This window comes from Leptodactylus fuscus, chromosome 3 (assembly GCF_031893055.1).
Source record: "Leptodactylus fuscus isolate aLepFus1 chromosome 3, aLepFus1.hap2, whole genome shotgun sequence".
Classification (NCBI taxonomy): Eukaryota; Metazoa; Chordata; class Amphibia; order Anura; family Leptodactylidae; genus Leptodactylus; species Leptodactylus fuscus.
The window spans coordinates 246623891-246646969 of NC_134267.1; the positions used below are offsets into that span (position 1 = coordinate 246623891).

The window sequence follows — 23079 nt, forward strand, 5'->3', positions numbered from 1 at the left end:
CAATATCTGTACATAACTGCAATCCTCTGCTTATTGTACAGGAAAGGAAGGACGCCAACTTCTTTATGCTGAATTTACTTTGGGGTAAAGAAACTTCCTCAAATACTGCTTGTGTGTTTCCGGCCTAATAGGAAGGCTATAGATTTCTCTTCTTTGTTGTTTGAAATAAATCACTAAATCCATTTTTACTCCTACAGAAAATCCCAGTGCGATGTCTGAGGGAAACGTCATGTTATCAGTAAGTGATAAAGGAGAAGATGAAGATATGATGGAGCGCTCCTCAGGAGAAAACCTCATTACCCCTAATGTACATCCAGGACGTCACAGTACAGATCCATCATATAATCCCCCAAATCATGAGGAACCTTCTGACCAACCACAGACTGTGACCACAAGGACCAGGAAGAAACATGGGAAAAAGTATCAGTGTGGGGAATGTGGAAAAGAGTTTACACAAAGTTCAAGCCTTTATACACACCAGAGAATTCACACAGGAGAGAAGCCATATTCATGTCCAGAATGTGGGAAATCTTTTACTCAGAAATCAAAACTTCTTAGTCATCAAAGAATTCATACAGGAGAGAAGCCATATTCATGTCCAGAATGTGGGAAATCTTTTACTCAGATATCAAAACTTCATAGTCATCAAAGAATTCATACAGGAGAGAAGCCATATGAATGTTCAGAATGTGGGAAATGTTTTACTGAGAAAGGAAGTGTTATTAAACATAAAAGAAGAATTCACACAGGAGAGAAGCCATATGAATGTGCAGAATGTGGGAAATGTTTTGCAGATTTAGATCATCTTGTTAGACACAAGAGAACTCACACAGGAGAGAAGCCATATGAATGTGCAGAATGTGGGAAATGTTTTTCTCAGAAGGAAAGTCTTTATAAACATGAAAGAACTCACACAGGAGAGAAGCCATATTCATGTTCAGAATGTGGGAAATGTTTTACTGAGAAAGCAAGTGTTATTAAACATAAAAGAAGAATTCACACAGGAGAGAAGGAATACTCTTGTTCAGAATGTGGAAAATATTTTGTAGCTAAATCAAATCTTGTTGTACATGAGAGAACTCACACTGGAGTGAAGCCGTATCCATGTTCAGAATGTGGTAAATGTTTTATAGATAAAGCTCATTTAAAAACTCATCAGATATCTCACACTGGAGAGAAGCCATATTCATGTGCAGAATGTGGGAAATGTTTTGCTTACAAATCAAATCTTGTTGTACATGAAAGAAGTCACACAGGAGAGAATCCTTATTCATGTGCAGAATGTGGGAAATGTTTTACAGGTTTAGGTTATCTTCTTAAACACAAGAGAACTCACACAGGAGAGAAGCCATATTCATGTGCAGAATGTGGGAAATGTTTTACTCAGAAGGGAAGTCTTAAAAAACATGAGAGAACTCACACAGGAGAGAAGCCATATTCATGTTTAGAATGTGGGAAATGTTTTACTCAGAAGGGAAGTCTTGAAAAACATGAGAGAATTCACACGGGAGAGAAGCCATATTCGTGCTCAGAATGTGGGAAATGTTTTAATCTGAAATCAAGTCTTTATATACACGAGAGAAGTCACACAGGAGAGAAGCCACATTCATGCTCAGAATGTGGGAAATGTTTTACTCTGAAATCAAGTCTTTATATACATGAGAGAAGTCACACAGGAGAAAAACCGTATTCATGTGCAGAATGTGGGAAATGTTTTATGAATCAAAAATATCTCATTTCACATGAAAGAATCCACACCGGAGAGAAGCCATATTCATGTGCAGAATGTCGGAAATGTTTTACTGATCAGTCAAGTCTAAAAAGACATCAGAGAATCCACACAGGAGAGAAGCCATTTTCATGTGCAGAATGTGGGAAATGTTTTAATGATCCATCAAGTCTTAAAAATCATCAGAGAAGTCACACAGGAGAGAAGCCATATTCATGTGCAGAATGTGGGAAATGTTTTACTGAGAAATCAAATCTTAAAACACATCAGAGATGTCACACAGGAGAGAAGCCATATTCATGTGCAGAATGTGGGAAATGTTTTACTCATAAATCAAGTCTTAAAACACATCAGAGAAGTCACACAGGAGAGAAGCCATATTGATGTTTATGTGTAGATAAAAGGGTTTCGGTAATGCAGGCCAGCAAGTGTATTCTCAACAGGAACTTCTTGTCCATCCAAAGTAGCACCAGAAGACCACGTATGGATGGATGAGGAGGATACTTTACTCCAAGTCAGGGTACAACATGTCCTGTTTCTAGAGCAAACCAATACCCTGTGAGTGTGGGCAGGAATGTATGTGACATAGACTTGTAGTAACGTCTCCTCTTCATCCATATGTGATCACCTGGTTAGACTTCAGAGTCATGTGAGCAGCGACGGGAAAAGCTGACACTGCTGACATTTCCTTCTGTAGATCTCTCCTATAATAAATGGCTGCAGTCGGGTTGTTGGTGATTTCCTTCCATCTCCTTTATCTCTTCTACTGTATGAATGAAGATGAGATAATGATGTGTCCACATATGTCCTAGAATGAATCTCATTCAGAGTGCTGGAGTCCGGCTATATCAGCCCCAGATTCCTGACTTCTATGTGGTCCAGGGCGGCTCTGGAATAGGTCTCAGCCCCAGATGTGGGTCATAGGAAGGGTTGAGCGATCGGGATCGAAAAGAATGGATTACGATCGGCCGTCAAGTAAATTTCACGATAGCAATCGGGTTCCGATCCTGCCTAAAAAAGATCAGGATTGGACTGCTGCTGCTCCCCGGAGCTCCCGGCCATTGTTCTCTGTCTTCTCCTCTGTCATTCTCATGCCTGCAGAGCGCCGTACGCGCCCCCTCCTCTCTAGGCTAGTGTTACAGATGCTGGAAGAAGGCGGGGCTTGTTGAGGCTTAGAGTGTGGGCGGGTACTGGGAAGGGAGCCGTGAGTGATACACCCTGTACCTGCCCACACTCTCCTAATTCACGACAATGACAGAGAAGACAGAGTACAACAGCCCGGAGCTCCGGGGAGCGGCGTACACACCAGGACGGTAGGCGACAGCGGTTCTGTGCAGGTAACTGGACAGTAGGGGTCTAAGTAGCCTGCAGATTTTTTAATCACTACACAGAAGCCTTTAGTTTTTGGACTCTGTGCTGTGCAGTGAATAGGATTGTTTTTAACCCCTTAGTGACCAGCCTGTTTTGGACCTTAATGACCAAGCCACATTTTGGAAATTTGCCCTGTGTGACTTTATCAGTGAATAATTCTGTAACAGTATTAGGCATCCAAGCGATTCTGATAATGTTTTTTCGTGACATGTTGTACTTTACTGAGAAGGTAAAATTAGACTGATAGAACTTGTGTAAATTTATTAAAAAACTCGCAAATGCTGAAAATTTTTAAAATTTTTCAATGTTTTCCATTTTCAGCTGCAATATCTCACATATACACAATAATACAGGGCAAAAAAGTTAGTAGTTATATACTTCCAAATGTTCCTTTTGTGTTTAAAGCAGATTTGAAATCACTTTTGCATATTTGAGTAATTTAGACAATTTACACGTTTATAAGAAAATTTTGGAAATTTGGAGTTTGTGATTTTTTCCTGTACCAAGCTCTGTTTGCAGACAGGAATTGGTGGCATAATGACAGAACCTCCCATTAAATGACCCAATTTGTAAAACTCGCCCCCCTCAGGTATCTTTGAGGGGTACAGTGAGCATTTTGATCAAACAAATATTGTTTTGCAAGAATTATTACAAATGATGAAAAAAATTACATTTTCATTTTCTTCAAATATGTGTCATTTTAAAGCCAGTTTTTTTTTTTGCACACAACACATCAAAAAGAGGAAACACACCCCAAAATATATCACCCCATGTTATATCTCCTGTGTTAAAAAATGTACACGTTGTGGCCTTAGTCCTATGTACGAACATACAGGAGGGCCCAAGAGGTCGGGAGGGCCAAATGGATTGCAAAACACAAATTTTGCTTGCAGATACTTTAGGCCCATTGCACATTCGAACAAGATTTGAGTTACCAAAGCAATTGGAAACCCCCATAAATGACCCCATTTTATAAACTAGACCCCTTAAGGTATTCATTGAGGGGTATAGTGAGTATTTTGACCCCATAGATTTTAAAAGAATTTGTGTCAAACAAAAAATTCTCATATTTTTTACACAAAAGTGTCATTTTATAGGCAGTTTTTTTGCACATAACACATGAAAATGAAGAAAAACACCCCAAAATAGATTACTCCATTTCTCCCGTGTTCAAAAATGTACACTTTCTGGCCTTAATCCTATGTACGGACACACGGTAGGGCCCAAAAAGAAGGGAGCACCAACTGGATTTCAAGATACAAATTTTACTTGCAGATATTTCAGGCCCATTGCACATTCAAACAAGATTTGAGTTACCAAAACAACTGAAACCCCCAATAAATGACCCCATTTTATAAACTAGACCCCTTGAGGTATTCATTGAGGGGTATACGGAGTATTTTGACCCTATAGCCGTTTCACAGATTTTACTAACCTTGGGATGTGTAGGTTGAAAATTACTAAAATGTCCCTTTATTCGCAAAGTTTTCACTTTCACAAGGGGTTAAAAGATAAAAAGCCCCCCACAGTTTGTTACACAATTTCTCCTGAACACGGCAATACCCCATATGTGGCCATAATCTGCTGTATGGGAACATGGTGGGGCTCAGAATGGGAAGAGCGCTATTTGGATTTTGGAGGGCAGATTTTGCTGGAATAGTTTTCAGGTGCCATGTTGCATTTGCTGAGCCCCTAAATACAATGGAAACCCCTCAGAAGTGACCCCATGTTAGAAACTACACCCATCAAGGAATGTATCAAGGCGTATTATCACTTTGAGCCTAAAAATTCTTCCCAAAAATTAATGTACAAAATGAAAATTGAAATTTTTAAAGAAATCTGCTATTTCGGTGCCCCATACGTTGCACCCACTTTGTGTTGTCAGAGACCTGCACTCCTAAAACTATTAAGGGGCCATCCCGAGGGGCAGAAAATTATATATGTGGGTGTAAACTGCTGCTTGGGCACACAGCAGGGCTCAGAAGGGAAGGAGCACTGCGCTTTTTAGCTTTTGGGGTACAGAGTTAGAGGGACTTTCTGGGCGCCATAATGTTTTTGCAGAGCCCTGGAGGTGCCAGTAAACTGGAATTCCCCAATAAGTGACCCCATTTTGTAGGGGCAATTTTAGGGTCTCTGCAAATGTGACATGGTGTCCAAACACCAACAATCTAAATCTGCACTCCAAAAGCACATATCGCTCCTTCACATCTGCGCCCTGCTGGGTACCCAAATAGCGGTGTATGCCCACATGTATGACACTGGTGTACCCCGGATAACGGACTTAATGCCATATGTGGGTAGAAATGGCTGTTTGGTACAGCCGGGGACAGAAGGGAAGGAGTGCTATTTTGGTTTTTGAATTGCCAATAAAGTGGAATCCGCAGACATGTCACGCCATTTTGGACACTACAACCCACTGATGGGATTTATCAAGTGTTGTAGCGAGCATTTTAACCAAAATTCTTTTCCAAAATAAGGTCACATATCAGGGGATTCCACTTTACTGGTGTTTCAGCTCTGCAAAAGTGTTGTGGCATCCAAAAACCAAACCGTCTGTGCTCCAAAAACCCAATAACCCTTCTTCCCTTCTGTGTCCGGCTGTGCCCTAATATCAGTTTATACCCACATATGACATTACGTCCATTATCCCGGGTACACCAGTGTCATACATGTGTCATACATGTGTCATAAACTGCAGTTTGGACGCACAGCAGGGCGCAGAAGGGAAGGAGCGCTATGTGGCTTTTGGAGTACAGATTCAGATGTTTGGTATCTGGACGCCATGTCATGTTTGTAGAGCCTGTAAGGTACCAGAAAAGTGGATTCCCCAGAGGAGTGACCCCATTTTGAAAGCTGCACCCCTCAAAGAATTTATCAGGGGGTGTAGTGAGTATAAGTATCCCAGACGTGACTGCACAGCGGATGGCGAAGAGGGAATATATAAGCGGTGCGGAGGCCATTGGGAACACCAAACTCCCTACTATGTCCCAGTAGCTCCTATGATTGGGGGGGTCACTCTGGGGGTCACTTCTGGTGTCTGTTCCCTCATAAGCTGTAAATCTGGGGTGTCCCCTGATATCCGCTCGCACAGCTTATATATTCCCTTCCTGCCGCAGCCAGTTGTGTTCTAATGATTTGGCGATTTTTGGGGTTTTTGTCCTCACATTACTAGATGTTATATTTTCTTATGTTTCTGGTGACGCGGCCATATAAGGACTTGTTGTTTGCGGGATGAGATGTATTTTGTAATGACACCATCTTTGGGCGCCTACAACTTACTGAATACATTTTATTAACCCTTTTTTGCTGGATTTAAAAAAGAAAAAATCAATTCTGGCATGGAGTTTTAAATTTTTCACCATGCAGTGTACAGTATAAGTAACATGTGACCTTTATTCTGCGGGTCGGTATGATTACAGCGTGCAGTGTACAGTATATGTAACATGTGGCCTTTATTCTGCGGGTCGGTACGGTTACGGCGATACCTCATTTATGTTATTTTTTTATGCGATACTAATTCTGCAGAATAAAAACACATATGGGGACATAAATCAGGGTCAGATAAGTCAGATACAGCTAAGATCAGCTCCAATTACGTCGGCGCTGAAAGGGAATCCTTCCCTGACTGCCCAACGTAATTTTACTATGGGCCGGTCGTTAAGGGGTTAAAATCCAATTTTCGATAATTAAAAAATACCATTGACTTGCATTAGGATCGGAATTGGGATCGGGATCGGGTTTGGATGAAAAATGATCGGAAATCGGATTTTAAAAACAACTCCTGAAATCTCAAGATCGGCTCAACCCTAGTCATAGGCTGGTTACTGGGCCATAAAAGGCTGCAGAGCCTTCACTTCAGGGCAGATCCTGGGGGGAGAGGAGGTGCCGGGGTCTGTCCTGACACTGAGAGCCGTGTGATATGGTTCAGTGGTTCTTTTGGTTGATTCGTGTTGCGGGTAGTAAGCCCCATGTACAGTTAGTGTTTTCTATTTAGTTAGTGCTCAGACGAGCAGGATTTTATTTGCCATTATTTTGCCTGAAGTTAAGGCTGTATTTTATTTTGCTCATTTTTGTGCCTGATGTAAAGGTTTATTTCTTTTGCTGTTTTTCTTAAATAAACCAGTTTGCTGCAAGATTTGTGTCCCTGTCTCTGACTGGCTGGGTCTGCACCACTGCTTCTACCGAGCGACCTCCCCCACACTATATACAAGGATGAACGTGATGTCACCTCATAATTAGGAACGAACCTTTCAAGATTCAATTAATTTCAGATCAAATAAATTCAGTGCAAACTACACAATAAACTGTCATATAACATAGATTATATCACTGTCAGGGCTCCTAGGACTATATATATCTATAATACATAGTGTATGACACTGTCAGGGCTCCTAGGACTAGATATATCTATAATGCATAGTGTATGACACTGTCAGGGCTCCTAGGACTATATATATCTATAATACATAGTGTATGACACTGTCCGGGCTCCTAGGACTATATATATCTATAATACATAGTGTATGACACTGTCAGGGCTCCTAGGACTATATATACAGTCCTATGAAAAAGTTTGGGCACCCCTATTAATCTTAATCATTTTTAGTTCTAAATATTTTGGTGTTTGCAGCAGCCATTTCAGTTTGATATATCTAATAACTGATGGACACAGTAATATTTCAGGATTGAAATGAGGTTTATTGTACTAACAGAAAATGTGCAATATGCATTAAACCAAAATTTGACCGGTGCAAAAGTATGGGCACCTCAACAGAAAAGTGACATTAATATTTAGTAGATCCTCCTTTTGCAAAGATAACAGCCTCTAGTCGCTTCCTGTAGCTTTTAATCAGTTCCTGGATCCTGGATAAAGGTATTTTGGACAAACAATTCAAGTTCAGTTAAGTTAGATGGTCGCCGAGCATGGACAGCCCGCTTCAAATCATCCCACAGATGTTCAATGATATTCAGGTCTGGGGACTGGGATGGCCATTCCAGGACATTGTAATTGTTCCTCTGCATGAATGCCTGAGGATTTGGAGCAGTGTTTTGGATCATTGTCTTGCTGAAATATCCATCCCCGGCGTAACTTCAACTTCGTCACTGATTCTTGAACATTATTCTCAAGAATCTGCTGATACTGAGTGGAATCCATGCGACTCTCAACTTTAACAAGATTCCCGATGCCGGCATTGGCCACACAGCCCCAAAGCATGATGGAACCTCCACCAAATCTTACAGTGGGTAGCATGTGTTTTTCTTGGAATGCTGTTTCTTTTTGGACGCCATGCATAACCCCTTTTTTTTATAACCAAACAACTCAATTTTTGTTTCCAAAATGAAGCTGCCTTGTCCAAATGTGCTTTTTCATACCTCAGGCAACTCTGTTTGTGGCGTACGTGCAGAAACGGCTTCTTTCTCATCACTCTCCCATACAGCTTCTCCTTGTGCAAAGTGCGCTGTATAGTTGACCGATGCACAGTGACACCATCTGCAGCAAGATGATGCTGCAGCTCTTTGGAGGTGGTCTGTGGATTGTCCTTGACTGTTCTCACCATTCTTCTTCTCTGCCTTTCTGATATTTTTCTTGGCCTGCCACTTCTGGGCTTAACAAGAACTGTCCCTGTGATCTTCCATCTCCTTACTATGTTCCTCACAGTGGAAACTGACAGGTTAAATCTCTGAGACAACTTTTTGTATCCTTCCCCTGAACAACTATGTTGAACAATCTTTGTTTTCAGATCATTTGAGAGTTGTTTTGAGTAGCCCATGATGCCACTCTTCAGAGGAGATTCAAATAGGAGATCAACTTGCAATTGGCCACCTTAAATACCTTTTCTTATGATTGGATACATCTGGCTATGAAGTTCAAAGCTCACTGAGGTTACAAAACCAATTTTGTGCTTCAGTAAGTCAGTAAAAAGTAGTTAGGGGAATTCAAATCAATAAAATGATACGGGTGCCCATACTTTTGCACCTGTCAAATTTTGGTTTAATGCATATTGCACATTTTCTGTTAGTACAATAAACCTCATTTCAATCCTGAAATATTACTGTGTCCATCAGTTATTAGATATATCAAACTGAAATGGCTGCTGCAAACACCAAAATATTTAGAACAAAAAATGATTAAGATTAATAGGGGTGCCCAAACTTTTTCATAGGACTGTATCTACTAGAGGGAGGACCCGGCTTCGCACGGGTATATTACATTTTATGTTTGTGTAGTGGCCCCATAAGAATTGTCCAGTTTTGCACTGGTGTATGTTGTATGTGGTTTGTGTGTATGTCCATAAGCGTCATGTGATTATGTGTATCTCATTTTGAATGTCAGTGAAAAACCTGTGATCAGTTGTTATGGATACCTGGAGTAAAGCTGTATCTAATCCTTCCCCGTGTAGTACTGTGTTTAGATGCAAGTATCCAATCCTTGTTGGTGTGGTACTGTGTGCAGATGCACATATCTAATCCTCCCCGTGTGGTATTGTGTGAAGAGGCGCGTATCTAATCCTCCAGTAAGTGAAACTGTGTGCAGACGCGCATATCTAATGACTCTGGCGTGCGGTACCGTGTGCAGATGCGCGTATCTAATACTCTGGCATGTGGTACTGTGTGCAGATGCACGTATCTAATCCTCCCCTGTGTGGTATTGTGTGAAAAGGCGCGTATCTAATCCTACGGCATGTGGAACTGTGTGTAGACGTGGGTATCTAATCCTACGGCATGTGGTACTGTGTGCAGACGTGCGTATCTAATCCTACGGAATTTGGTACTGTGTGCAGACGCGCTTATCTTATCCTCTGGCGTGTGGTACTGTGTGCAGACGCACGTATTTAATCCTCCTCTGTGTGGTACTGTGTGAAGAGGCGTGTATCTAATCCTATGGCATGTGGAATTGTGTGAAGAGGCGCGTATCTAATCCTACGGCGTGTGGAACTGTGTTTAGACACGTGTATCTAATCCTACGGCATGTGGTACTGTGTGTAGACGCGCGTATCTAATCCTACGGCATGTGGTACTGTGTGTAGACGCGTGTATCTAATCCTAAGGCATGTGGTACTGTGTGTAGACGCACGTATCTAATCCTACGGCATGTGGTACTGTGTGCAGACGCGTGTATCTAATCCTATGGCGTGTACAACTGTGTGAAGACACGTGTATCTAATCCTCCCCTGTGTGGTATTGTGTGAAGAGGCGCGTATCTAATCCTACGGCGTGTGGAACTGTGTGTAGAGGCGTGTATCCAATCCCCTGGCATGTGGTAGTGTGTGCAGATACGCATATCTAATCCTATGGCATGTGAACTGTTTGTAGACGCGCGTATCTAATCCTCCCCAGTGTGGTACTGTGTGTAAACACGCATATCTAATCCTCCCCTGTGTGATACTGTGTGCTGAGACGCGTATCTAATTCTCTGGCTTGTGGTACTGTGTGCAGAGACACGTATCTAATCCTCCAAAGTGTGGTATTGTGTGAAGAGGCGCGTATCTAATCCTTTGGCGTGTGGAACTATGTGTAGAAGCGCGTATCTAATCCTACTGCATATGGTACTGTCTGCAGACGCGTGTATCTAATCCTATGGCGTGTACAACTGTGTGCAGACGCGCGTATCTAATCCTCTGGAAAGTGGAACTGTGTGTAGACGCGTGTATCTAATCCTACGGCATGTGGTACTCTGTGCAGACGCGTGTATCTAATCCTATGGCGTGTACAAATTTGTGCAGACGCACGTATCTAATGCTCTGGAGTGTGGAACTGTGTGTAGACGCCTGTATCTAATCCTTCGGCATGTGGAACTGTGTGCAGACGCGTGTATCAAATCCTTCAGTGTGTGGAACTGTGTGCAGAAATGCGTATTTAATCCTCTGGTGTGTGGGACTGTGTGGAGACCCGTGTATCTAATCCTCTGGCGTGTGATACTGTGTGCTGATCTGTGTATCTAATCCTCTGGAGTGTGGAACTGTGTGTAGATGCCTGTATCTAATGCTTCGGCATGTGGAACCGTGTGCAGCCGCACATATCTAATCCTATGGCATGTGGTACTGTGTGCAGAAGTGCGTATTTAATCCTCTGGTGTGTGGGACTGTGTGCAGACCCGTGTATCTAATCCTATGGCGTGTACAACTATGTGAAGACACGTGTATCTAATCCTCCCCTGTATGGTATTGTGTGAAGAGGCGCGTATCTAATCCTACGGCGTGTGGAACTGTGTGTAGACGCGCGTATCCGATCCCCCGGCATGTGGTACTGTGTGTAGACGCGCGTATCTAATCCTCCCCCGTGTGGTACTGTGTGCAGACGTGCATATCTAATCCTTTGGCGTGTGGAGCTATGTGTAGACGCGCGTATCTAATCCTACTGCATGTGGTACTGTGTGCAGACGCGTGTATCTAATCCTCTGGAATGTGGAACTGTGTTCAGACGCGCATATCTAATCCTCTGGAATGTGGAACTGTGTGCAGACGCGTGTATCTAATCCTATGGCGTGTACAAATGTGTGCAGACGCACGTATCTAATCCTCTGGAGTGTGGAACTGTGTGTAGACGCCTGTATCTAATCCTTTGGCATGTGAAACTGTGTGCAAATGCACGTATCAAATCCTTCAGTGTGTGGAACTGTGTGCAGAAATGCGTATTTAATCCTCTGGTGTGTGGGACTGTGTGCAGACCCGTGTATCTAATCCTCTGGCATGTGATACTGTGTGCTGATCTGTGTATCTAATCCTCTGATGCGTGTATCTCAGTTTGGATATCAGTGTTGTATTGTGCATGTGGAGTGACCGTGTGTATTGCAGTTGGAATATGAGTGAAAGTCTTGCAGGTTTGTATTGGCTGAGGGGGGGGGGGGGGCACTGTATTTGGAATGCTGTATCTCAGCAACGGTACGTCCGAGCGAGTCTCATCTTAAACCTTCCCGGATACCTGAAGTATCTCTGTACCAAATTTGGTGAAGATCGGTCCAGTCGTTTGGTTCGCATTAGAGTACAGACAGACAGACAGACAAGAATTCATTTTTATAAGATAGGGAGATAATACACAGTGTATGACACTGTCCGGGCTCCTAGGACTATATATATCTATAATACATAGTGTATGACACTGTCAGGGCTCCTAGGACTATATATATCTATAATACATAGTGTATGACACTGTCAGGGCTCCTAGGACTATATATATCTATAATACACAGTGTATGACACTGTCCGGGCTCCTAGGACTATATATATCTATAATACATAGTGTATGACACTGTCAGGGCTCCTAGGACTATATATATCTATAATACATAGTGTATGACACTGTCAGGACTCCTAGGACTATATATATCTATAATACATAGCGTATGACACTGTTAGGGCTCCTAGGACTATATATATCTATAATACACAGTGTATGACACTGTCAGGGCTCCTAGGACTATATATATCTATAATACATAGTGTATGACACTGTCAGGGCTCCTAGGACTATATATATCTATAATACATAGTGTATGACACTGTCAGGACTCCTAGGACTATATATATATCTATAATACATAGTGTATGACACTGTCAGGGCTCCTAGGACTATATATATCTATAATACATAGTGTATGACACTGTCAGGACTCCTAGGACTATATATATCTATAATACATAGTGTATGACACTGTCAGGACTCCTAGGATTATATATCTATAATACATAGTGTACGACACTGTCAGGGCTCCTAGGACTATATATATATATATCTATAATACATAGTGTATGACACTGTCAGGACTTCTAGGACTATATATCTATAATACATAGTGTATGACACTGTCAGGGCTCTTAGGACTATATATATCTATAATACATAGTGTATGACACTGTCAGGACTTCTAGGACTATATATCTATAATACATAGTGTATGACACTGTCAGGACTTCTAGGACTATATATCTATAATACATAGTGTATGACACTGTCAGGGCTCCCAGGACTAAATATATCTATAATACATAGTGTATGACACTGTCAGGGCTCCCAGGATTAAATATATCTATAATACATAGTGTATGACACTGTCAGGGCTCCTAGGACTATATATATATATATATATATATATATATATATATATATATATATATATATATATATCTATAATACATAGTGTATGACACTGTCAGGGCTCCTAGGACTATATATATATATATATATCTATAATACATAGTGTATGACACTGTCAGGGCTCCTAGGACTATATATATCTATAATACATAGTGTATGACACTGTCAGGGCTCCTAGGACTATATATATCTATAATACATAGTGTATGACACTGTCAGGGCTCCTAGGACTATATATATCTATAATACATAGTGTATGACACTGTCAGGGCCCCTAGGACTATATATCTGTATTACATAGTGTATGACACTGTCAGGACTCCTAGGACTATATATATATCTATAATACATAGTGTATGACACTGTCAGGGCTCCTAGGACTATATATATCTATAATACATAGTGTATGACACTGTCAGGACTCCTAGGACTATATATATCTATAATACATAGTGTATGACACTGTCAGGACTCCTAGGATTATATATCTATAATACATAGTGTACGACACTGTCAGGGCTCCTAGGACTATATATATATATATCTATAATACATAGTGTATGACACTGTCAGGACTTCTAGGACTATATATCTATAATACATAGTGTATGACACTGTCAGGGCTCTTAGGACTATATATATCTATAATACATAGTGTATGACACTGTCAGGACTTCTAGGACTATATATCTATAATACATAGTGTATGACACTGTCAGGACTTCTAGGACTATATATCTATAATACATAGTGTATGACACTGTCAGGGCTCCCAGGACTAAATATATCTATAATACATAGTGTATGACACTGTCAGGGCTCCCAGGATTAAATATATCTATAATACATAGTGTATGACACTGTCAGGGCTCCTAGGACTATATATATATATATATATATATATATATATATATCTATAATACATAGTGTATGACACTGTCAGGGCTCCTAGGACTATATATATATATATATATCTATAATACATAGTGTATGACACTGTCAGGGCTCCCAGGACTAAATATATCTATAATACATAGTGTATGACACTGTCAGGGCTCCCAGGATTAAATATATCTATAATACATAGTGTATGACACTGTCAGGGCTCCTAGGACTATATATATATATATATATATATATATATATATATATCTATATCTATAATACATAGTGTATGACACTGTCAGGGCCCCTAGGACTATATATCTGTATTACATAGTGTACAGTATGACACTGTCAGGACCCCTACGACTATATATATATATAATACATAGTGTATGACACTGTCAGGGCTCCTAGGACTATATATATATATCTAGAATACATCAAATCAAATCAAATCAAAAAATGCTTTATTGGCACGTCCGAATAGTTATTTGGCATTGCCAAAGCTAGTAAAGTGGGCGGGGGGGGGGGGGGGTTTGGGTTGGGTGGGTGGTGGGTATGGGGGGGGGTTTGGGTTATAACAGTCCATGGAGTCTCATCTTCCTCTTCGTTGGTGGCTGCTATATGGGGGGGGGGGTTGGAGGTGGGGTGGGGCGGGGCGGTTGGTTTGGGGTATAACAGTCCGTGGAGTCTCGTCTTCCTCTTCGTTGGTGACTGCTATATGGGGGGGGGGGGGTGTTTTGGGATAAATATAACAGTCCATGGAGTCTCATCTTCCTCTTGTTTGGTGACAGCTGGACACGTATTGGGCAGCGATCTCCACAGTGGCCTCTTCTTCTCCCAGTAGGATGTAGAGTTTCCTCTTCTCGTCTGCAGATATGAAGTCTGGGATGTGGGCAGAGAGTCTTTGGTAGTAGACGGCCCTCACAGCTGAGTATTTGGTGCAGTGTAGCAGGAAGTGGGTCTGGTCTTCTAGGGCCCCCTGGTCACAGTGCTGGCACAGTCTCTTCTCCCGTGGCTTGTACGTCTGCCTGTATCGCCCCGTCTCTATCTCTAGGTTGTGGGCGCTCAGTCTGTACCGGCTCAGGGTCTGTCTGTGCTTGGGGTGGCGTATTCTCTCCAGGTAGGTGGCCATGGTGTAGTCCCTTTGTAGGGATTGGTACACATTGGTGAGTTTCTTGGAGTTATTTATTTCGTTTCTCCATTCTTCAATGTACCGCTCTCTGTTTGCCTCTGTGGTCGCCTTTATTTCGGCCTTGGTTATCATCTGTTGGTGTTTTTGGTTTGGTGGTTGGCTGCTGTTTGGTTGGTGAGTGTCTGGTTTGCTCCGGTGGCTTAGCCATGCTTGGTGGTGGTAGGAGTCGCTCCCCTGGATGTGTGCCTGGAAAGCTAGCGCCCTCTTCTGTATGGTGAGCCATAGGGGAAGTCTGCCTAGCTCTGCTCTGCAGGCCATGTTGGAGGTGTTGCGATGGACATGGAGCAGGTATTTGCAGAACTCCAGGTGGAAGTTCTCTGTTGGGCTGGAATCCCACTTTAACTGGTCTGGGTAGGTGACTGGGCCCCAAACCTCACTGCCATAGAGAAGGATCGGGGAGATGACTGCGTCAAATATCTTCAGCCAGACCCTCACCGGTGGTTTGAGGTGGTACAGTTGTCTTCTGATGGCGTAGAAGGTTCTGCAGGATTTTGCTTTCAGGGTTTCTATTGCTGCTTTGAAGCTTCCTGATTGGCTGAGCTCCAGCCCCAGGTCGGTGTAGCTGTTGGTTTTCTCCAGTGTGGAGCCATTCAGTGTGAATTGTGGGGTGGTGGAGGCTTTGTTTTGGCCCTTCTTCTGAAATACCATGATTTTGGTCTTCTTCTGGTTGATGGGTAGGGCCCATGTGGTGCTGAATTTTTCCAGCACGGACAGGCTTTCTTGGAGGTCTTTCTCGGTGGGGGCCAGGAGTAGGAGGTCGTCGGCGTATAGCAGGAACTTCACCTCTCGGTCGTTCAGGGTGAGGCCTGGGATTGGTGAGGCCTCCAGGGCTGTAGCCAGTTCATTGATATAGATGTTGAAGAGCATTGGGCTCAGGCTACAGCCTTGTCTGACCCCTCGGGCCTGTTGAAAGTATGCTGTCCTTTTCCCATTCACCTTCACACTGCACTGGTTTCCGGTGTAGGAGCTCTTGATGACGTCGTACGTTCTTCCTCCTATTCCACTCTCTAGGAGTTTTAGAAGTAGGCCTGGGTGCCATACTGAGTCGAACGCCTTCTTAAAGTCCACGAAGCAGTCGAATATCTTGCCTCTTCTGGTGTTGTGGACGTGCGTCTTGATGAGGCTGTGCAGGGTGTAGTCATACATAGTGTATGACACTGTAAGGGCTCCTAGGACTATATATCTAAAATACATAGTGTATGACACTGTCAGGACTCCTAGGACTATATATATATATATCTAGAATACATAGTGTATGACACTGTAAGGGCTCCTAGGACTATATATATATATATATATATATATATATATATGATACATAGTGTATGACACTGTCAGGGCTCCTAGGACTATATATATATCTATAATACATAGTGTATGACACTGTCAGGACTCCTAGGACTATATATATCTATAATACATAGTGTATGACACTGTCAGGACTCCTAGGACTAATCAAATCAAAATAAGCTTTATTGGCACGTCCGAATAGATATTTGGCATTGCCAAAGCTAGTAAAGTGTGTGTGTGTGGGGGGGAGTTGGACTCGGGTGGGTGAGTGGTTTGGGGTATAACAGTCCATGAAGTCTCATCTTCCTCTTCGTTGGTGACCGTTATATGGGGAGGTGGGGTGGGGCGGGTGTTTTGGGATAAATATAACAGTCCGTGGAGTCTCATCTTCCTCTCGTTTGGTGACAGCTGGACACGTATTGGGCAGCGATCTCCACAGTGGCCTCTTCTTCTCCCAGTAGGATGTAGAGTTTCCTCTTCTCCCAGTCTGGGATGTGGGCAGAGAGTCTTTGGTAGTAGACGGCCCTCACAGCTGAGTATTTGGTGCAGTGTAGCAGGAAGTGGGTCTGGTCTTCTAGGGCCCTCTGGTCACAGTGCTGGCACAGTCTGTTCTCCCGTGGCTTGTACGTCTGCCTGTATCGCCCCGTCTCTATCTCTAGGTTGTGGGCGCTCAGTCTGTACCGGCTCAGGGTCTGTCTGTGCTTGGGGTGGCGTATTCTCTCCAGGTAGGTGGCCATGGTGTAGTCCCTTTGTAGGGATTGGTACACGGTGAGTTTCTTGGAGTTATTTATTTCGTTTCTCCATTCTTCAATGTACCGCTCTCTGTTTGCCTCTGTGGTTGCCTTTATTTCGGCCTTGGTTATCATCTGTTGGTGTTTTTGGTTTGGTGGTTGGCTGCTGTTTGGTTGGGGGGTGTCTGGTTTGCTCAGGTGGCTTAGCCATGCTTGGTGGTGGTAGGAGTCGGGCTTGCTCCCCTGGATGTGTGTCTGGAAAGCTAGCGCCCTTTTCTGTATGGTGAGCCATAGGGGGAGTCTGCCTAGCTCTGCCCTGCAGGCCATGTTGGTGGTGTTGCGATGGACATGGAGCAGGTATTTGCAGAACTCCAGGTGGAAGTTCTCTGTTGGGCTCGGGGATCGGGGAGATGACAGCGTCAAATATCTTCATCCAGACCCTCACCGGTGGTTTGGGGTGGTACAGTTGTCTTCTGATGGCGTAGAAGGTTCTGCAGGCTTTTGCTTTCAGGGTTTCTATTGCTGCTTTGAAGCTTCCTGATTGGCTGAGCTCCAGCCCCAGGTAGGTGTAGCTGTTGGTTTTCTCCAGTGTGGAGCCGTTCAGTGTGAATTGTGGGGTGGGGGCTTTATTGTGGCCCTTCTTCTGAAATACCATGACTTTGGTCTTCTTCTGGTTGATGGGTAGGGCCCATGTGGTGCTGAATTTTTCCAGCACTGACAGGCTTTCTTGGAGGTCTTCATCTGGTCAGGCAGGCCTGCTCGAGTGTGTAAGGCCCTTCTCTTCCACCCCAAAAATTATAGCGGATTATCCCTCCCAGACCTGAAATCCTACTACTTGGCCACCCACCTGGCATGTGTTGTGGACTGGTGTAGGCATGCTGTGTCCAAGCCTTGGGTTTACATTGAGCAGACATTCTCCCCAATCCCACTGCAGGTTGCCCCATGGTTAGATTCTTCCTCTTTGTCGTCCCTCTTCTCACATCCAACCATCGGTCCCACACTCCCAATCTGCTCTAGAGGCCCTGTCCTCTCCACCCTCTTTCTCAAGGATTCTCCCTTTTTCCTGGTGCTAGGTAACCCTGACTTTCCACCCGGATTGCTCGGCTACATCTTCCGCAACTAGCGCCGTCATGGGATCTTCCGTGTTTGTCACCTCCAAGATGATTTGGGATGGAATACGCTCCAAGGCCCCCAAGGTTCTTCTGAATTGCCTCCCTTGGACATATGGCAGGAGATGCAGTTCGGCCACTTTCTGTGATCTCTCCCCCCCACCACGGAGTTCTGCATTGAACCTGCGCCTTTAGAGAGGATCTGTGTTGGAAACAGTCCCATTCGCCACTTCCTCTCACTTGTCTACCGACTTCTGATTGAGCCTCTGGAAGACTTTGTCCCCTCATTCATGCTTAGGTGGGAATCTGATTTGTCCCTCTCCCTCTCTCAGGACCAGCGAAGACATATCTTCTGCCTCTCTCATGCTACTTCTATCATTTCTCGCTACCAGGAGGCCAACTACAAAATCCTGTCCCATTGATATAGGGTCCCCACGAGAAAAAATACTATGTTTCCCCAGGCTTTCCCCTCTATGCTGGCGATGTGGCAGAGAGGAGAGCACCATGCTCCATATTTTTTGGTGTTGCCCCACTCTTTCATCCTTTTGGGAAGGGGTCAAGTGGATCACCCTCCAGCTCAACGAGACCTCCCACCACTTGGGCCCTGCTCTGTTTCTTCACAACCACTGTGAGTTTTCTGTAAAAGTCTTCAAACGCTCCCTGCTCAGGTTTCTGGTCCTCGCTGCCCGGGCATGCATCCCGCTTGTTTGGAAGCGAGTTGAATCTCCCCCTCTCTCCCTCTGGATTTCAAAGGTCCACGAGATGATAATGCGCATGGAGAATCTCACCTCTTTCCTGCATGGCATAACTGAGGCGTACTCTAGAATCTGGTTTCACTGGTTCGTGTTTCACCAATCTGGAGAGTATCGGACTCTTATGAGCTCTGATTCCCCCCCCCCCCCACTGGCTGACACTTTTTTCTGCCCACCACAGCTACCTAGATACTGGTCTCTTCCAAGCCCCCACCCCAGGTCAGGGTCCGAGCGACTTAGCGGAAGTGGAAGACTTAGCCTATCTCTTATCCACTCGCACCTAGCCTTACCGTCTAACCCCCCCATCACTGTATGTGTGTGTGTCTTTTACGGCCGTCATAAAACGTTTACATAGAGTTCTATAGGAAAAGACGTCCGTAATTTACGGCCGTCATTTACGGCCGTCATTACAATGACGGCCGTAAATGACGGCAGTAAATGACGCCGTCTTTTCCTATAGAACTCTATGTAAACGTTTTATGACGGCCGTAAAAGACACACAAACTACACACAAATGACGCCTGGCGTTACTCTGTGTGAATGCAGCCTAAGATGATTATTTCCCGCGCTTAACTATGTATCCTGATGTTCTCGGGACATTTGTTAGCCCTGTTACCTGTTACTGTCTGTTTTATTGTCCCCTTGCAAAATCGTTAATAAAAACTCTGAATTAAAAAAAAAAAACAACAACTCCTCATTCTCTCCGGGTATAATGGAACCAAAAGGTCTTTCCTATTTCTAGAAGTTTCATGTTGATCGGCCCTAGTGATGACATTTTGAGGGAAACCCCTTTGTTTAAACCTATTCTCCAAATCCTTCGCTTTGCTTTCATATTCACTCAGGTTGGAACAATTCCTCCTGTCCCTTTGGCATACCCCTTTTAAGTGGAGTCAGATGGCAACTGTCCCACCTGAGTAAACAGCTCGTGGCCGTGGTTATACGAAATACTGTAGTGCTTAAAGATCAATCATCATTCATCTTCATCTTCAAATATGAAATTTCTGATTGGTGTATCTCAGTGGTGAATCTTAAATTAATATAATTTTTGTTCAATGTCTACACGAACGCCCAGAAGGACACCAGTGTGCCACTCCAAAAGATCAACTATATAGCGAATCCATCACAGAATGGAGCTGGTCCAACTTTCCATCTCTTTGCAGAATACTAGACGCTTCTCCCACCAGCCCAGGAACACGTTGTCATATGTCGGGGCTGCCGGATTCCCCATGGCTGTTCTTTGAAGCTGGTGGAAGAAGCGCCCATTAAAAATCAAGTAATTTCTCCTAAGTATAAAGTCCATAACATGGAGAAACAGTGAATTGTGGTGGGCACAGTGGCTCCCCCTTGTGTTAAGAAAATGCCGCACAGCCCCAAACCCCAAATTATGGGATATGGAGCTGTACAGCATCTCAACATCGAGGCTAGCCGCCAAGGTGGACAAAGTAAGGAAAGATCCTTCAGATGTCTGAGGACGTCCATTGTATCCCGGACATAGGAAGGCAACGCAAGGGCAAAAGGTCTTAAAATGGTGTCCACTTTCGTAGTTATGTTTTGCGTCACACTCCTTATGTCCGAGACTATTGGACGCCCCTTAAGAGGATCCACCCCCTCGTGGACCTTAGCTGGAGTGTATAAGGTGACTATTTGCAGACTCTTGGGTTTCATAAATTGGAATTCACTCTTAGAGATGAGACCGCCCTCCAAGGCTTCCTGGAAAGTTTCAACTAATTCACCAAGAAAAATATCTGTAGGATCTCTATCAACATCTCTATAGGATTCTTCTTGATTCAAAATGTCATCACACACTTTCACATATTGGACCTATCTAACAAGACCACATTCCCCCCACCCCCCTTATCTGAAGATTTACTGATCATCTTATCATCCGGTTCTAGGTCCATCAATGCCCTGAGTTGTTCTGGGGACACGTTGGCACTGCCGGTCCTATACCTAGATACTTCGTTAATCCCTTCAGTAACCATAACCTCAAACGCACCGATATAACCTGTATGGAAAGTAATGGGGGACTTGGTACTCTTGGGTCACAAATCAGTGGTGGCTTTAGAGACAATCTCTCCTTTTCCTTCCCTAAATAGTTCTTCCAAAATTTTTAATCCAGGAAGATCTTCCAGAGAGAAACCCAATTCATCGCACCTTCTTCTATTTCTCATGTTACTCTACTTTGCCCATCTCAATGTATGACAAAACAACGCAACGTCTGTAACCCAAAGAAGATCATCGCATGTATTATCCGATACATATGCTAAGCCCTTAGCCAAACCTCTTGTTCATATAACGTGAGTTGTCTTTGAGATAAATGAATAACTTGGGAATCTTCCTCTCCCTTAGGATAATCACAGGGTAATATCAAATGATCAGAGTTTCGGATGGTCTGTTCCCCATATCACTAACTCGTCCACACCATGCACCCATTTCGGATCCACCCTTTGTTTGAGGTCTCCGCCCGACCTCTTAGCAGGTGTTAGAGTTTCTCGTCAGGGTAGATGATGGCATCCGGTGAGTAAGACGACAGACACAGAGTTGGTCTAATGCTGCGGGAGCTCTGGAGTGACCGAACCCCCTTGTTTTATTTTATAGTGTGCAACAAACCATGAATCCCATAATACACTTGGGTGATAGTTTATTGGTGTAACATAGATATACGTATGTGCGATTTCTGAGAATTCTGTGGTTCTAACAAGGCCTCGTGGTCTCCCGGCATCTCCCTCACACATCTGTAATCTTCCAGACCGTGGCTGACCATCCGTCTCAGTATTGTGTAACCGTTGTGTTACTAAGCCAGAGACAATGTTACAGAAATGGTATTCCAGATAATTCCAGAGCACAGCCCCTGTATCTGGTTCCACATGGACTAAGTGCTACATGTATCCTGAAGAATAGAACGTCTGTATACAGGTCATCATGCTCTTATTCCTTAATAGACTAAGCAAAGAGAAGCCACAAATCTTGGTTTCTATGAGATTGTCTCTCGAATTCCTTCCACATACTCCCCTCTCTTCACCATTTTTCTACAGGTCACACGGACAATTCCTATCTCCCTTCATTCTCTGTTTCGAGGACAGTGAATAGAGTCACCCTACCTACCCAAAGTGTGAGAATACTAATTCTCCCAGATTGAGGGATGCCGGCATCCGTCCAGATGACTCCGCTGCTCCATCCTCCTATCTAAGATGTTATTCATCCATGGTACCCATACAAAAATGGCAGTGAGGCCTCGTGGACGTGTGAATTCTGGAGATGATAGAACAATTCATGTCTATAGATGAAGTCTATGAATATATTATCAGTCCATTCTATCTGCTGAATACATCTTCTGTGACGTTCCTCATATGGATGGACCTCCACAGTAGATGCAGTTAGTAAGGTTCTCCAGGGCTCTTTCCTATAGGGGTTGTACAAGTATTTCTGGGAGGTCTCCATCACCATACAATGGCTATTCGCTGAAGACGTTGCTTCCTGGAAAACATTTACACTTTAGCAACCTTTTACATATCATCAAGAGAATGTTACTACAATGAATATTATTAGTATCAGGAGACATCGCAGCAAGATAACATGGAGAATTCTAGAAATCCAGGTCGGCTTTCCCTCCAGTGTGACTGAGGTGGGTGTAGTTAGCTGGACCTGGAATGGACCATCATATCGTGGACCCAAAGCTTTCCTCACGTGTCTCCTTACAGTCACCCAATCTCCAGGTCGTAGAGAATGAGTCCCCTCCAATGAGTCCGGATCTGGAATAGAACTAAAAACACGGTTATGAATCTGTCGGAGATTCCTTTGTAGATTTCCTAGATAATCCGTCACATCAGAAGGTCTGATCTGAAGCCGTAATCTGAAGCCCCAGTAAAGAACATTAGGAAACCTCATCTGAGAGCACCTGGGACTAGGAAAGACCCGTAGT

General features: G+C 43.6%; 2 protein-coding genes across 2 annotated transcripts in view; one reads left to right on the forward strand and one right to left on the reverse strand.

Annotated features, from left to right (window-relative positions):
* Positions 1 to 2658, forward strand: part of LOC142198433 (uncharacterized) — a 47904-nt gene extending 45246 nt beyond the window's left edge. Inside the window, 1 exon segment of the mRNA XM_075269474.1 lies at positions 422 to 2658. Coding sequence (XP_075125575.1) covers positions 422 to 2113 — 1692 coding nt within the window. The 3' untranslated portion in view covers positions 2114 to 2658.
* LOC142198394 (uncharacterized) overlaps positions 1 to 23079 on the reverse strand; it is a 1100421-nt gene that overhangs the window by 466062 nt on the left and 611280 nt on the right. The window lies entirely within an intron of this gene.